Genomic DNA, 15,863 nt, shown 5'->3' with positions numbered 1-15,863 from the left:
CTTGTTTGTATTGACTTAAATCCTAAATCTGCGCTAAGCAATTATACAGTGTTTGACTTTACAACTAGCTTTTGTGACAACAATATAAAATAAATTAAGCTTCTTCAGATTAACAACTCAGAAAAATTTAAAATTTGCACTGCTTACTAATCTGTATATCAGAATCAGAAATTTTTTTTTTTCAAATGCCTTTATTGTCATTATACGCAGTACAATGAAATTAAGAGCCACTCCTTTTTCCAGTGCAAAGACACGCCTTAAGAAAACACACATTAAACACACTAAAAATATAAAAAATTTCACGCAATATAGATATAATAATGAAAGTAAAAAATACAAGTATTACACAATTGTATTGCACATTATGGATATTAGTGAGGTAGTTAAGGTGACTGAGAGTATGAAATGTCAGTAGTATTGCACAGTAGAAGTCCAGGTGTTTGGGACGTTAGATGATTAAATCAGTGCATGTGTGAGTTCAGTGTGGTGATGGCTTTCGGGAAAAAACTGTTCTTGAATCTGTTTGTTATTGTTCTGATGCACCTATAGCGTTTCCCTGAAGGTAACAAGTCAAACAGTTCAAAACCCGGGTGTGAACAGTCCATGATTATGTTTTCTGCTCTGTTGAGGCAGCATGATGTGTAAATGTCCATCAGGGAGGGGAGAGGGCAGCCAATTATCTTTTGTGCTGTCTTACCCCCCTCATAAAAATAGAGATACAATATTCTCGTTTTGTCGTGAAAATATTTGCAGCGATTATGTGGCAACTTTAAAGGCCATAAAAATGAAGTTTTATTTTGTTTAACTCAGCGTCATCAACCTCAAGGAGCACTTTGTTCTGGTCCATACCTCCCGACTGTTTGTGCACTCTTCTATTGTATGTGTTTATTGATGCCCCAAAAAACATGTTTTTCTACTTCTAAAATTTAAATTTGTTGTCTGATGATGTTATGGCTCTCATGAGGATCACTGGTGAGGTGCCAATGCGTGCTCAGAAGGATTTTCTATCAAGCAGTTTCTGCTGTAAACGTGGGATGTCCTCTGCATGCATGAAGAAGCATTTTATAAAACAGCAGGAGTACTGATGACATTCCAGGAAACCATTTTTTAAGTTTTTATTCTCCTCCTTTTTGGGGTTTTCTTTTCCTTTCACACATTTTTACACCTTTTCTTACTCTTGTCAGAAACTAGATGTTAACACTAGGGATGCACGATATTATCGGCATGGTAATGGTATCGGCTGATATTAGCGATAAAATTAAATATCAGACATCGGCCATTCCATCAAAATAACTCACCGATATAAAAGGCTTCTGTTGTAAGTTAATTTTTAATTTAAGAAACTGTCAAGTATATCTATTAATGCATTACTAGTTGTGCACTTTTCACTTGTCACTTGTGAACAGGTTGAGTTTAGATTTGTGAAAATTTACAAATTTGCACTGTTCAAGTGTTGTCATTGTGTTAGAGAGAGTAAATGTCATGCATAAATTTGACATTAACATAATCCAAGTTGAAGTGTTACATTATTTTCAGCTCCTTTTTGGCATCTGCATTCCGTAACAGGACAAACGGACAAAGACCATGCAGAATAATGTAGGTATGTAGTTTCTGTAAGTAGGTATAGAAAAACAATATTGGTATTGGAATCGGATATCGGAAAAGTAAGTTTTAATATATTGGCATTTCAGATATTGGCCAAAAATCTAATATCGTGCAACTCTAGTTTACACATATTATGTTTATATAAAAAATAATAATAATAATTGTTTCCTTACTGAATGACATTAATCAAACTCAACTGCTCTCGTAATAGGTCATTTAATAAGACCTTCCTTATTTTCTATTTACTAAATGCTGGAATTTGAAAAAGTGATTTTTTTTTTTTTTTAGAACAAAAGGCATTATTTTCTTTAAAGCTAAAAGTTTCCATACACTGATTCCTATGGCTTTATTTTTATTTTTTTCAAAGTCTAATCAATTATGTCAAGGCTTTCACTTTTTTGATAGTTGACCACATTTGAGTTGCCAGTTGGAGGCGCACCTGTTCATGTAGTTTAAGGCAGGTCTCAAACACATTGTGTGATATCATGGGGAAAAAAATCATCCAAATATCAGGAAGAGAATTGTCTACCTCCACAACATTCAGGTCTCTCTTTCAGGTCTCTCTTGTAAATGGGTCCTCGAGGCTCAATGGAAATAACCTGTCTAAATAAAGGTTGAATGAAAAAAACTCTGGTTCATATTTGGATGCAGTTTCAAAATGCCTGAAGGCGCCACATTTATCTGTTCACACAAATATATTTAAGTATAAACACCAAGGGAATGTCCTGCCATCATCCTGCTCAGGAAGGAGATGAGTTCTGCGCTCCCTAAATGAAAGAGTTTTGGTGCAAAATATCATCCCCAAAACAAAAGCAAAAGAGTTTGTGAAGATGCTGGCTGAAGCTGCAACGAGAATGTCATTATCCACAGTGAAACGAGGCCTGTACCATCATGGACGGAAAAGCCACACAGCAAGGAAGAAGTCATTACTCCAAAAGCATCGAAAAGCCGGATTACAGTTTAAAAAGACACTTTGGGCCAAAACCTTAATTTCCTGAGATGTGTCCGGTGGTCCGATGAAACTAAAATTGGACAGTTTGGCCTTAATGATCATTGTTATATTTAGAGGAAAAAGAGTGAAGCTTGCACAGCTGAGACACCATCTTAACCTGGGTGGCAGTGTCATGTTGTGGGTGTATGTTGCTGCAGGAGGAACTGGTGCATTTCACAAACTGCATGGCTTCATGATGAAAGGACACATTGAAGCAACCTCAGGTAGGAACTTAAAGCTTGGCTGCAAACGAGTCTTCCAAATGGACAATGACCTCAAGCATACCATCAAATGTGTTGCAAAGTAGCTTAAAGACGACTACGTCAGTGTTTTGGAGGGACCATCACAAATCTCTGATTTCAGTTCCATAGAAAATGTGTGGGTAGAGCTGAAAAGTCTTGTGCTAGCAAGAGGGCCTAGAAACCAGGAGAAACAGGACAATGTCCAGCAAATTTTTGAAAAGGATACCTAAACCGTTTGACCCAAGTCATACAGTTTAGAAAATGTATGTAAATGTGTGACTGTGGAGAAAATAATGTAATAAATTCTCAAAACTATTCTCATTATTTGGACTTTTGGCAAATAGAAATAATTTTGGAAAGCCCAACTGACCTAAAAGAGAAAATATTTAGTCTACTTTAATGACAGACAGTGAGAAAAAAAAGTATTTTTTTTTTAATACAGTGTATGTAAACATCTGGTTTCAGCTGTATGCTGTGCTCTTTGTTATAGTCTAATGCAAGTCAGAAACGGTGATACTCTGAGTGAATGTGCCTCTTAAAGAGGTCAGGCATGTTTAGCAAGACGTCTGAAAGACAAGTGGCTGTTTAAATGTATGATTCTTCAAGGTGTTTTCCTCCTTCAGTCGACTGAAGCAGCCATTAATGCTAAAGGACACATTATGCTGTTGGCCTCCTGAGGCTCCTCCTGGCACGCCACACAGTGCTTGACTTGGCAGGAATATACTGCAAATGTGTCTGAGCGTATGGCTTGGGCGCAGAGGTGGAGGCTTGTAAGTATTCTTCTCAGCTTCCCCCTCCAGCTCCTGTGTGGCAGAGGCTCCAGGCAGTTAGATCTAGATTGAGAGAGGAGGCTCTGTTAGAATACAGATGTTGGCAATGCAGGCCACAACAGCATGCATAACATCCCTCTGCAATAAATAAATAAATAAATGTATAGAGTGACTTGTTTGCCTTCTCTTTTACAAGCAAATCCCATAAAACAACGCTTGTAACCGAAACAACTCAGTCCACTATTTAAACATCCCATAATTCCTCCTATCAGCTAGCCACGTGCGTCCCACGTTCGCGCCATTGTGTTGACTGGTCGCACAGGAGTGTCAATATTTACACTGTCCGTTGATGGGGGGGCAATCAAGCACAAATGTAATCGATTTATGCTTAATAGTGTTTCACAGGTGGCGTCGGGTTAATTTGCCATTAGAGCCTTCTGTTCCCTCCAGCCCACAAGGTAACAGTTAAATAGCTATAAATAGGATCATTGTGAGATTACTCTCTAATAGTTATATTTTGTTTTCTACAGTTTTAAAACATATTAACCGTAAGCCCCAGTGCCTCTCAGGATTGGAAAAAAAACACTTCACAAGCTATTAAAACGAAGCTGTTGTGAGTTTAATTAAGTGAAACTGCCTTGTCTAAGCTGACGTGCTGTTGTTGACCTTTCTGTGAAGACCCAGCTGAGGTTGTTTTTTTTTGTTTTGTTTTCACTACAGCTGGATCAGGTGAGATGAGGCCAGAGGGCAAATACATCCAAGGAGCCTGATCCCTTGACCTGTGCAGCAGGTTTAAATAATAGAAAGGTGCCAGCATCGTAGCAGCAACGTATGAGGCCTAGAGAAACTGTGTGTGCTTCTGACTCTACCAGTCAGAGAAATCAATAGCTGCGAGCTGAGAAGTTACTCCTGGTTCAGACTGAGGACCAGAGGTGGAAGAAGTACAAAACATGTGTACTCAAGTACAAGAACTGTTACGCCACTTAAATTTTACTCAATTACAAGTGAAAGTAATGGTGTTATAAAATACTTAAGTAAAGGTACTCAAAAACTACTCAAAGTATTAATTACCTTTTAACCAATCAATGCTTTATAGTGTTGTCAATAGAAGGCATGTAGTTGTATTTACTGTATATAATAGCTACATTCAAAGCACAGTTCTCAGAAGCTCCGTCTTATTTTAGTACCAGTTAAACCGAGGGCAGTGACAATATCTAAAATATTTGCATACTTAGCCAAACTAATAACCCACACATACAAACAATTAAAAAAAGCAACATCATACAGGTAGTTGTAAAACCTCGTATACCACAATATGTTTTTTTAAGATTTCATGCTTAAGTCTTGTAAGCTGCTATCATCGTAGAGATCAAAGAAAGTTTGCATCTGGACGCTCTCTCCTTTTCATCCTCTGTACATGAACAATTCCTGCAGGTACATCCACGGACACTCGTCCTCAGCCTTTACCTGGTCATTTTCTCTGTTGACAGTTTGTCCTTTGTCTCCATTTTGGCTTTTTCTCCAAATCTTTGGTCCATAAATGACTCTACTCTACGGAGTTGTCCTTTGCTTACGTCAGGTAATTGGCACGTTCGCGATCTGAGAGCCTTATTGGCTATAAAGATGCAGATGAACGATTTGAATATTAATTCAAATTGTGCCCATACTCAGTAGCAACTTCTGATTTTACAAGTAGCAAAGTAGATTACATGGCCTAAATTGTACTTAAGTATGAGTAAAATTACACACTTGAAAGAAATACTTATAAAGTACAAGGACCCAAAAAATCGACTTAATTATTGTAACGTGAGTATTTGTACGTCATTACTTCCACCCCTGCTGAGGACACGCAATGAAGTGTTTTATTATTTTTATTTTTTTACCAAGCAGAATTTGGATAAAAGTGACTTGCATTTGTCTGAACTAATTTAAATTGGTTTAGTTACAAAGTTGTCCCTCACTACATCGCGGTTCATATATCGTGGACTCACTCTATCGTGTTTTTTCAAAATAAGATTGGACATGACACACAATTGGCTGATTGATGGATGATCTGCACGATCGGCATGGATTCGGTTTTTAATTTACAATAAATTTTTTAAAATTATTTAGCACCTGCTACACATTTGTGCAGCCCACACGGCAGGATAAACTTCTTGCAGATGATCAGCTGTTCACCGTGCAGAGCGGAGAAGTGGGCGTGGCCAAGAGCATTTGCAGATGGCTGAGCGTAGCAGATCCAGGGAGCTGAAATCATGACATTCTGTGTTCTTTTAGAGCGTTTAGAGGTTAAAAACATTGTTTAGAATATTGCAAGAGTGTGGGAAGGGTTGAAAATGCCTTAATATATACTGTATATATACATATATGAAAAAAAAATATATATATACAGTATATATAGATTTTTTATATTTTATTTTTTTTCATTTACCCTTTATTTATCCAGGTAGTCTCATTGAGCCACGAGAACTCATTTTCAAGAGAGATATGTTTTAGGGAACAGATGGTGGGGGTTAAAGGCCTTGCTCAGGGGCCCAGAGTGGGGTGAATGAGGGTGGAGGCAGGTGTGGGTGTTTCACCTTTTCCACCCACATTTTGATGTTGACGGTACCGGGAAGTGAATCTGCGACTTTCTGATCACAAGGCCATCTTCTAACCTCTCTGCGCCATCACTTCCCCAATATATATATATATATATATATATATATATATATATATATATATATAGATATATAGATATATAGATATATAGATATATACATACATACACAACAGCACACAACAAAGCATACAGAAACGCAGGGAAAGATTATTGTTAATGACAATCTTTTTTTTTTTTTATCAAAATTTAGAAAGCATATTGTTTATACCACAGCTTTATTTCATTGGTAAACAAATATAGAGAAATAAGCACAATTTATTTTTGAAAAATTATGTACAGTATATTTATTGTACTTTTCTTTGCACACGAAGCAAAACTTGACATTAAAAAGAAGTCTGCTCTACAGCTTGTATGATGTTGGTTATGCTGTGTTCTCATGGTTACAAGCTTAGATGTAGTTTATTCTAAAGTGACTCAAACTGACATAACTTTGATGCACTTGTTTTCTGGCCCAAAATTGTTATTAATAATGTCACTTGTTTACTAGTTTTCTGCCATTTTTTGTCAACCGCCAAGACCTTACTCTTTGTTTTCCTCCTTATATGTACTTGTATTACTGTTCTTTGTACATCCAACTTGAAAGAGTCTATTTTTAACACATTGCTTCTGGAATGTGTGCACATTCCCTGTGCATTTTTTAATATTGTGCTAACATTATGTTTATGGCAATCTGGCATGTGGCTTTTTTTTTTTTACTTTAACATGTCAAATATTTATATAAGTGATTGTCTATGAAGACTGACTTTTGTTTCTGTTTCTGTTATCAAATATCCAGGCAAGTAATGCGGGATTTAGAAACTTGACACACACGTTTCAACTCTTTTAAACACATTTAAACACAAGCCTGATGCGTAAAGTGTTTATTTTATGAAACTGGGGCAGGCCACTCAGCGGCTCTTGTTGCTTCTTGTTGCTGGATCTTATTTTAAGAGTGTGACTTTTCATTATGAGACGTGATGATTAATCAAAGAACGCTGCACTAAATGCCACGCTCCCCAGGAGATTGAGAGCTGTTTCCAGCCTACTTCCTGAACAAAATAGGCAAGGTCCAGTTCAGCTCACTAATGAGGTCAGGGCACTGTCATGTGAGCTCATTACCTGCATGTTAAGATGCTGGGGACCCCTTTGTGATCCCAGTTATGAGTTTGTTGTGCAGGGAAACTAAAGAGCTGGTAACATAAAAAAAAACTTGAACGGCTGATCTGAAGTCACATGCTAATAAAAAAGACCTAAGAGTAATATCTCACTGGGCCTGAACTGTTATAGACCAGTCCAAAAAAGTTAAATTTGGTCCTCTGGACATTCAAAAAAAGAGACTGAGGAAGAACCAGAAGAAGGAACAGGAAGAAGGAACAGACTGAGGAAGTCTTTCAGATGGAAAACGAAACGTATCTACATATTTTTGCTTTGTTTTGTTTTTTGTTTTTTTGAATGTCCAGAGGACCAGATTGAACTTTTTTTGGATTTTTCTACCTGGATTATTGAGCATGCATCAGGATGTTATAGACTAGATGTCTCGGACTGAGAGAAACATGTAAGAAAATAGGTTAAGTGTTGTTGCAATCTACCTGAATTCTAAGTGCTCACTAGGAAGCGACCAGTAGGCCTGTCACGATAACAAATTTTGCTGGGCAATTAATTGTCTCAGAAATTATTGTGATAAACGATAATATTATTGGAAATTTGACAATAATTAGTAATTATTGTCAAATGTAAGAAGAAATGTTGGTAATTTGTTTGTGAGTAGTACCTTTCTTCACCACTGGATGGCAGTATAAAACTGTTTGAACCGAAGGATGGATAGTGAGGGAACGAGCAGCATGTCTCTTTAAGAAAAAGGGAGGAAGGCCCCTTGACGTGACATGGGCTGTCTCTTCAGTTCTCACAGTGGTGGACACTGGGTGTGGTTTGAGCTCTTTAGCATAGCATTTTTCATTTTCACACAATGATTTAATTAAAAAAATCTGCAAACAAGTTCTCAGCTTTTTTTTTTCAGAGAAAAACAACTTTTTAGACTTAGGCACAGGTTTCAACCGTGAATTTTGGAACTTCGACAAGACGGGTTTTTTTTTCCCAAGGTTGGCCTGTTAGCTTAGCTCTTAGCTTAGCTTCTCAGCTTAGCTCCTTTTAACAATCCAAAAACGCGATTTTGGACGGTTAAAACAGATTTTAAAGAAAAGAGAAAAAAGAAGAAGAAACGATAAAGCCGATAAATGAAAATGAGTTTGATAATTTTCATTTATCATGCGATTAATTGATTTATTGTTTATCGCGACAGGCCTAGCAACCAGTGAGCTGTGCAGCCACAATTTGAGTGACCCAATTTTTGAAAATAGCAACTTGTTTTTCTGTGCATGACTTGCAAAATTGTACTCTAAAACATGCACTCTTAGTTGTTGTTGTTGTTTCACATCTCCACTTATAGTGCACCCAATTTGTTTTCTACCCATATCTGAAGTTGCTTCAAAATTTATGACAGAGAAAACTTTGTAAATGAAGATAGATGGAATTAGGCCACTTTGTTTTATAAGTAGTCATCATCATAGTTTAAAAGTTGTTAGATGTGGACATTTGATGCTGTAGCCTCAGATGTTTTCTGTCAGAGGAGACTTCTCGTGCAGGTATCAATGCACAACTCTAACTCTCTAGAGATGGGTGGCAGATGCTCATGACAAAAAATAAATAGGTTTGATACACCCAGGACCATTTTTTAACAGTAAATTTGCTGCATCATTTTGGGAAAAATGTTCACAACTCAAGTGTCAAGTTTATCTACCTCTGCAACTAGGAAATTGAGAACCACCGCAAATGTTTTGAAACACTCTGGTGACTCACTTGCAAATGCAGTTTACCAATTAGTTTTCATTATTTGCAACCCAGTACATTACTTTTTACTAAAGCAGCTAGAATCACAAACAATTAATTGTTCATTCAAACTATTATATTTATGTAAAGTTTGTACCGGTAGTTTATTTTTCTTTATTTTTATTTTGTATAAATTATGACAATAACACAGATTTTACTAAATGAAAACAACTCAAAAAGTCAACAAAGTCTACTAGGGTACATTGTCTTCTAAAAAAGTCAATCAGTTGCTTCTTTTAATTTTTTTTAAAGATACCTTTCTGAATTGTTACTTTTTAAGGCATAAGTCAAAATTTCTGTAGTGCACACACACACAAAAAGTTTTGTAATCAAATTAAACTGAGTTTGCTACAAAAGCACAGTTAACATACAATGATGCTTGAAAGTTTGTGACTCTCATAGAATTTTCTATATTTGTTTGTAAATTTGACCAAAAACATCATCAGATTTTCACATAAGTCCTAAAAGTAGATAAAGAGAACCCAGTTAAACAAATGAGACAAAAACATTATACTTGGTCATTTACCAGTATTTATTGAGGAAAATGGTAGAACGACTTGTACTAGGGTCATTGTCAGAATCAGATTCAGAATCAGAATGAACTTAATTGGCATTGCACCGAGATACAACGCGAACATGTACGTACAGTCGTCCGAAAGATGAGAGGAGTGCACGAAGATGCAGCTATAAATAGCACGACCTTATTATTCTTATTCAGAATAATATTTTGCTTAGATGAGAAAAGGGAAGAAAACATGAGGAGAGACGGTATTAAAAAAAAGATCTCTCAATCTTTTTAATGTCTCGCTGGTACATATTCCTCTGATGGAACTCCAAAATAGCCAAATTGATCTTTTACGCCAAAAATCGAGCTCACAGCTTCTCCAAGATTATTCCCACCATTCATGAGTGCTGCCAGAAAGTTCACAGTCCTGATAACAGCCTGCTCCAGCTCCTTGCTGCAGCTCCCCAAATTCAGTCTGAGCACTGTCGAGCTTCGACACATCCACACAAATTTTTAGACAATCCAGAAATCACCAAACAAACAGAAAAAAAAAACCAGTTGTCATCATGAATCCAGTTTGTTTATTTTTGAGGTAAGAGGGTCCTCCTTATGCCCTGACTCCTGTCGGGAGAAGTTGATCAATTTTGTTGAGAGACCAGCTGATCCTTCGAATTAAGAGGTATGCAGAAAAAATAAATAAATAAACATTGTCTTGCTGCATGACCCATCTTCTATTGAGATTCAGTTCATATGGGATAAGTTTATTATGCAGGAATGCAGAGTTTTCCTTTCTCCAAACATAAGACTTTTCATTTAAACCAAAAGGTTTTATTTTGGTCTCAACCGTCCACAAAACTTTCTTCCAACAGTCTTCTGGCTTGTCCACGTGGCGTTTTGCAAACTGCAGACGAGCAACAATGTTCTTTTTGGCGAGCAGTGGCTTTCTCCTTGCAACCCTGCCATGCACACCACTGTTGTTGTGTTCTCCTGATGGTGGACTCATGGACATGAACATTAGCCAATGTGAGAGAGAACTTCAGTTGTAGAGAAGTTACCCTGGGGTCCTTTGTGACCTCGCCCACTATTCCACTCCTTGCTCTTGTTGTGATCTTTGTTGGTCAACCACTCCTGGGGAGGGTAACAATGGTCTTGAGTTTCCTCCATTTGTTCACAATCTGTCTGACTGTGGATTGGTGAAGACCAAACTCTTCAGAGATGGCTTTGTAACCTTTTCCATCCTGATGAGCATCAACAACTTTTTTTCTGAGCTCCTCAGAAATTTCCTTTGTTCGTGCCATGATACACTTCCACAAACACGTTGTGAGGAGCAGACTTTGATAGATTCCTGTTCTTTAAATCAAACAGGGTGCACACTCACACCTGATCATCATCCCACTGATTGAAAACACCTGACTCTAATTTCACCTTCAAATTAACTGATAATCCTAGAGGTTCGCATACTTTTGCTGCTCACAAATATGTAAAATTGGATAATTTTCCTCAATAAATAAAATACCATATATACTATTTTTGTTTCATTGGTTTAACTGGGATTTCTTTATCTACTTTTAGGAACTTTGTGAAAATCTGATGATGTTTTAGGTCATATTGATGCAGAAATATAGAAAATGCTAAAGGCTTCACAAACTTTCAAGCACCACTGTATTAGTTATATTCTGCACAATGTTGTTTTACAAAGTAAATTGATACAACAAAACATAAAAGCATGTAACTATAAAAAGAAAAAGAGAGAAATGACAGAGAGCAGAATGTCATGTGATGATGTGTTGTTTATTTGTCTGTAGACACACACTCTCTGTGATAAGCTGCTCCAGATAGGAAAGACAAGACAGGAAGGGTTTCACTGCAGCTGGAAGATGATGAAAAAGATTGTGGGATAAAAGAAAAAAAAAAGTGACCTGCAATCATCAACAAACAAATGAGATAAAAAAAGACAATGAAAATGTATATGCTTCACATTGTTTCTCAGACTAATAACAAAAGACTGAAAACAGCTGACATTAAAAAACAGATTCAGATGTGATGACAAGTAGAAACTCACACGTTTCCTTCAAAGTAAACAGGTTTTATTGATGCTCAAACCATTGCACATTTCACACTTTCTTTATTTTTTGTCTCGATAGTTAAATAGTTCATAAAAATTACTGACAGCAAAAATAGAATCAGAATCAGAATAAGCTTTATTATCATTGTACTGGGATACAGTGAAATTATGCTCGTGCAGTCATCCGAAAGATGGGCGGAGTGCGTGTAGCTGCTGCTATCATAGCGCGGCCGCTTATTCTTTATCAGAATACTTTTAGATAAAAAAGGGGGAAAGGCCATGAGGGTGGATAGTGGTATTACAAAAAAGATCTCTTCATATCTTTTCCTATCAGGACTCGATTTGAGAAGTTAAAAAACTCTACCAGCAAGCACATTTACAGACACATTACATATGCATTTGACGTCAAGACGTTGAGATTTGTCCTTGAGCACTTTCAGTTGATAGGCCATAGTCCTGCTAAAATGTTGGTCAGCAGGCACATTTCTGATAAGCCTGCACAGAAGTTTTTTTGTGTGTGTGTGTGGGGGGGGGGGGGGGGTGGGGGGGGGTTGCAATAGACAAAGCTTTTTCCCAACCTTCTGCTTTTCCCTAGTTACTCATGTCCAAGGAGAAATTTGATAGTCGGCTCGTATCTGAGGCCAAACAGATCAATCTTACGTAAATGAGTTCCTTGTAAGAAACCTTAAGGTATGTGATTCATCAAGATAAAACATTTACAAAGAATGATTTGATCATTAATAAAATTAGAAAGAAAAAAATATACAAATATCCTGTTGTCTGTTGAATAGCGCTAACATCAGGGTAAATCAGGTTTTCTAGTATAAAATACTGTATGTTGTTTACCTACATACATTTTAAAGTACTTCTGAATAAAAATCTCCATGACATTTTCTGAAAACACCATATGCATGTTTCCACATATAGCCTAGTTAAAATATAAAAGCTGCTTTAAATAATTTATGACCAATTTTTGACATGTTTGTATTTTTGTTATCTTTTGTAGACACTAACCAGTTCATGCCAACTTTGCTGTAGCCTTTATTGAGATTCAGTGATTCATTCTTTCCTCATGTGAACCTTAAAACTCAATATTTTTAAGTTGTACTACTTTGACAGCTTCATTCAGAATATTCTCCATCATTTATGACATTGTTGTACTAAACTGGTACAAAATGTACTCCTCACTACAACGGCTGTGGCTAAATCTCTATGTTCTTATGAATATTTAAAAGGACTTAACAGTAAAAACTGAATATGCAAATCCCAGTTTTCAGCACCTGTTTGGATTTAACCGGCTGACTTTTCCATTGCTCACAACACTGAATCCCATTATGTTCCAGTTACACAGACATAATGATAACATTTTAATTGAAATGATCAGATCCTTCAATAAAGCGCTCCCTGTAGATGCATTTATTTCCTATTTACTTATTCCTGCTGTCTATTAAGCACAGGAAAAACCATTAGGTATTCAACAAAAGAGCAGGACGTGATGAATGTACTGTTCTTGTTTGAATGAGGTATTGGTCAAACCTTCAACTGTTAGTTCAGAATGTGTGAAAGACAATTTTTATATTTGTTGAATGTAAATTATTTCCCTTTCACTAAAATCTCTCTCAGCAGCTCAAATGGATGTTTTTCTTTATAAAATATGAAAAAGGTTACATGATGAGTTAAGAACGTGTTTCTTCAGAGTTCATACAGACAAGTTTAAACTTTTTTTATTCTGATAGCATAAGGAAACAGAAGGAGGATCTTTTATAACAGCAATCCTAAGATCTACCAAGGTCCCTATTTTATTATGAAGTCAAGAAATTAGACTTTAAAATGGCAAGAAAACATAAACAGCAACGATGTTTATTATTAACACAATTCAGTAAGACGTAACAGTAGATGATGTTTTTGTCTGATTTTAAAGGTGGCACTTCCAGCTGTGACACTTTAAAAATGAATAGGTTTCCACAGGAAGAAAACCAATGATGTGCACACAAGTGATGCATAAAATATAATAGAGCTCATTGAATGTTATCGAGATGGAAATGACTGAACTGAAGGTCTGACTGGCTGAGCTTCACTCTTCACCTGCTCGGGTCTTTTAAGGCAACACAAAGTGAAGCAAGACATCCACCAAGTTAAATTGCTGGGACATTTTCAGAATGGGGGTGTTCCTACTAATTTTTTTGTTAAACATAAACCTGTCTTAATTCAATGCTTTCTTTGAAAAAAAAAAAAAAAAGGCTAATTCCAAATTGTTGTTTTTGCAGGTATTCCAGGGGAACTTTGACAATGACACACACAGAAAGAATGTGATAGATCCTCCCATCTACGCCCGGTTCATCCGGATCCTTCCCTGGTCGTGGTACGGCAGGATCACTTTGCGTGTGGAAGTACTGGGATGCACAGAGGAAGAGTGATGTCCCGTCCTCCATTTTTATTTTTGTGTTTGTTTTGGGGCCACCATTCTCTGTCCTTTAGGATCCTGGAGTATTATCATGCAATCCTTCAGAAATAAAACTGTTCAAAGTGTAAAAAGAAATTGATTTCCAATGGATTTTTCAAGAATAAGTGTTTATTTGTGGTGGGTTTCCTGTTTATTCTTTTGTACACTAATTTCAAACCCGCCCCCGGTCCACTTTTGTCTTTCAGTTTCTTATTTAAAACGTGATCTTTGTCTTTTTATTCTTCTCAAGATTGGCCATCCTCTTTGGAATGAACTTCTGTAAAATATATGGGGGCGTCGGGACGTGGAGTCTGAACGGGGGTTGGGAGGGGGTCTCTGTGGTTTTAACTTGTTGCCATGGAAGCTATTGTACAGTGTCACTTTTTAACAAAGATGTGAAACCTGTCTGTCGTGCTTCACTGGACATTATTAATCGACTTCATATCATAATTAAACTGTCTAGGTACGCAGCGATAACGCCATCATGTTCTGTTTTTGATCTGATAATTACACCCCCTCAAGCCATGGTATTACTCGAAGGGGCACTTTGACATTGCAGCATCTATCAAAACACTAATAATTCTCTTGTATTATATGTAAAAGACTAAGAAACTGCATGGTGCGTGAATTATAAATGTATATTATGACAAATCATTAAAGCCTCCAGCCCTGAGAGTAAGTAGCTTTGAATTGGGGACCTATTTTTATGTGCATTTTTAAATAGTATTGAAACTTAACCGCTCACTTCTGAAGCTTGCTAAAGAAGAGGGAAATGTGAGATGAATAAACAAGCAGTGCAGGTAAAAGTGTCACTGCTGCACAGACAAAAGGAGATTTATTTAACTGAAATGTTTTCTTGCTCAGTTTACAGATTTTAATTGCAGCTCCGATGACATAGCTGGACTTTTTTCTAAATTGTGTTTGTTTATGCTCGTTACATTTTGTGATATTTTCTGCAGCCCCCTCCACCTTCAGCTGTCAGATTCATAAAAAAAATCTATGCTTGGTGTCCTAGTGTTGTCTTGTTGATCGAAGTGAAATGAATTGAAAAGCTCAGGATAGATGTCAGTCATAATAACTTACAATGTGTAATGTTTGGCCACTTATATTAAAGGTATCGTTCACTGAAAATGTCAAATGAGTAAAAGAACATATTGAAATAAATAATGTACTTTATGCATACGCAATTAATAAACATGTATTGAATATGGGAAATGATCAACAATATCAGGTTTTACCACAATTATGGAAAAACAACAAGTATTAATTTCATATATGTCATAGTCTTTAATACAGCCATGATGATCCATGAACATCTGATTCAGTGTTTATTTGAGAGGAACTTGGTGACAACTCAGATATTTTCCAGTGGGGTTCTGTAAAAATGCTTTACACACTAGTAAATATATATTTGATTGGCATCAGTGTGGACAGAAAACTAAATGTGACCAGAATGATGAGCTAATGATACTTGTAGTCTGAAACCATCTTATAAATATCATTCTCAAGATTATTTCAGGAAAACGCTATTTTTAAAACATTTAGAGCATTACCAGCAAAAACATAAAACTTTATAGTGGTTTAAGTGCAACAAAGGCCACAGCACCTAGCTGTAGCACTTACAGTCTGGTCTATAGTATATTTCAGGGCTATTCAACTGGCGGCCCATGGGCCACTTATGGCCCCCAGGTGAGGTGATGTTCAGTTCAGCCCAC

The 15,863-nt window shown here is 36.6% G+C and overlaps 1 protein-coding gene across 2 annotated transcripts in view; it reads left to right on the top strand.

Annotated features, from left to right (window-relative positions):
- The window catches only part of LOC119413986 (EGF-like repeat and discoidin I-like domain-containing protein 3), a 168,455-nt gene extending 154,295 nt beyond the window's left edge, over positions 1-14,160 (top strand). For both annotated transcript variants that reach the window (XM_037681079.1, XM_037681078.1), the window contains one exon: positions 13,973-14,160. In XM_037681079.1, coding sequence (XP_037537007.1) covers positions 13,973-14,122 — 150 coding nt within the window. In that variant the 3' untranslated portion in view covers positions 14,123-14,160. The remainder of the gene's footprint in view (positions 1-13,972) is intronic.
- Positions 14,161-15,863: the final 1,703 nt, after the last annotated feature.

Source organism: Nematolebias whitei, chromosome 8, assembly GCF_014905685.2.
Source record: "Nematolebias whitei isolate Nwh7 chromosome 8, NemWhi1, whole genome shotgun sequence".
NCBI classification, from domain to species: Eukaryota; Metazoa; Chordata; class Actinopteri; order Cyprinodontiformes; family Rivulidae; genus Nematolebias; species Nematolebias whitei.
This window is presented reverse-complemented; position numbering and strand designations above follow the sequence as displayed.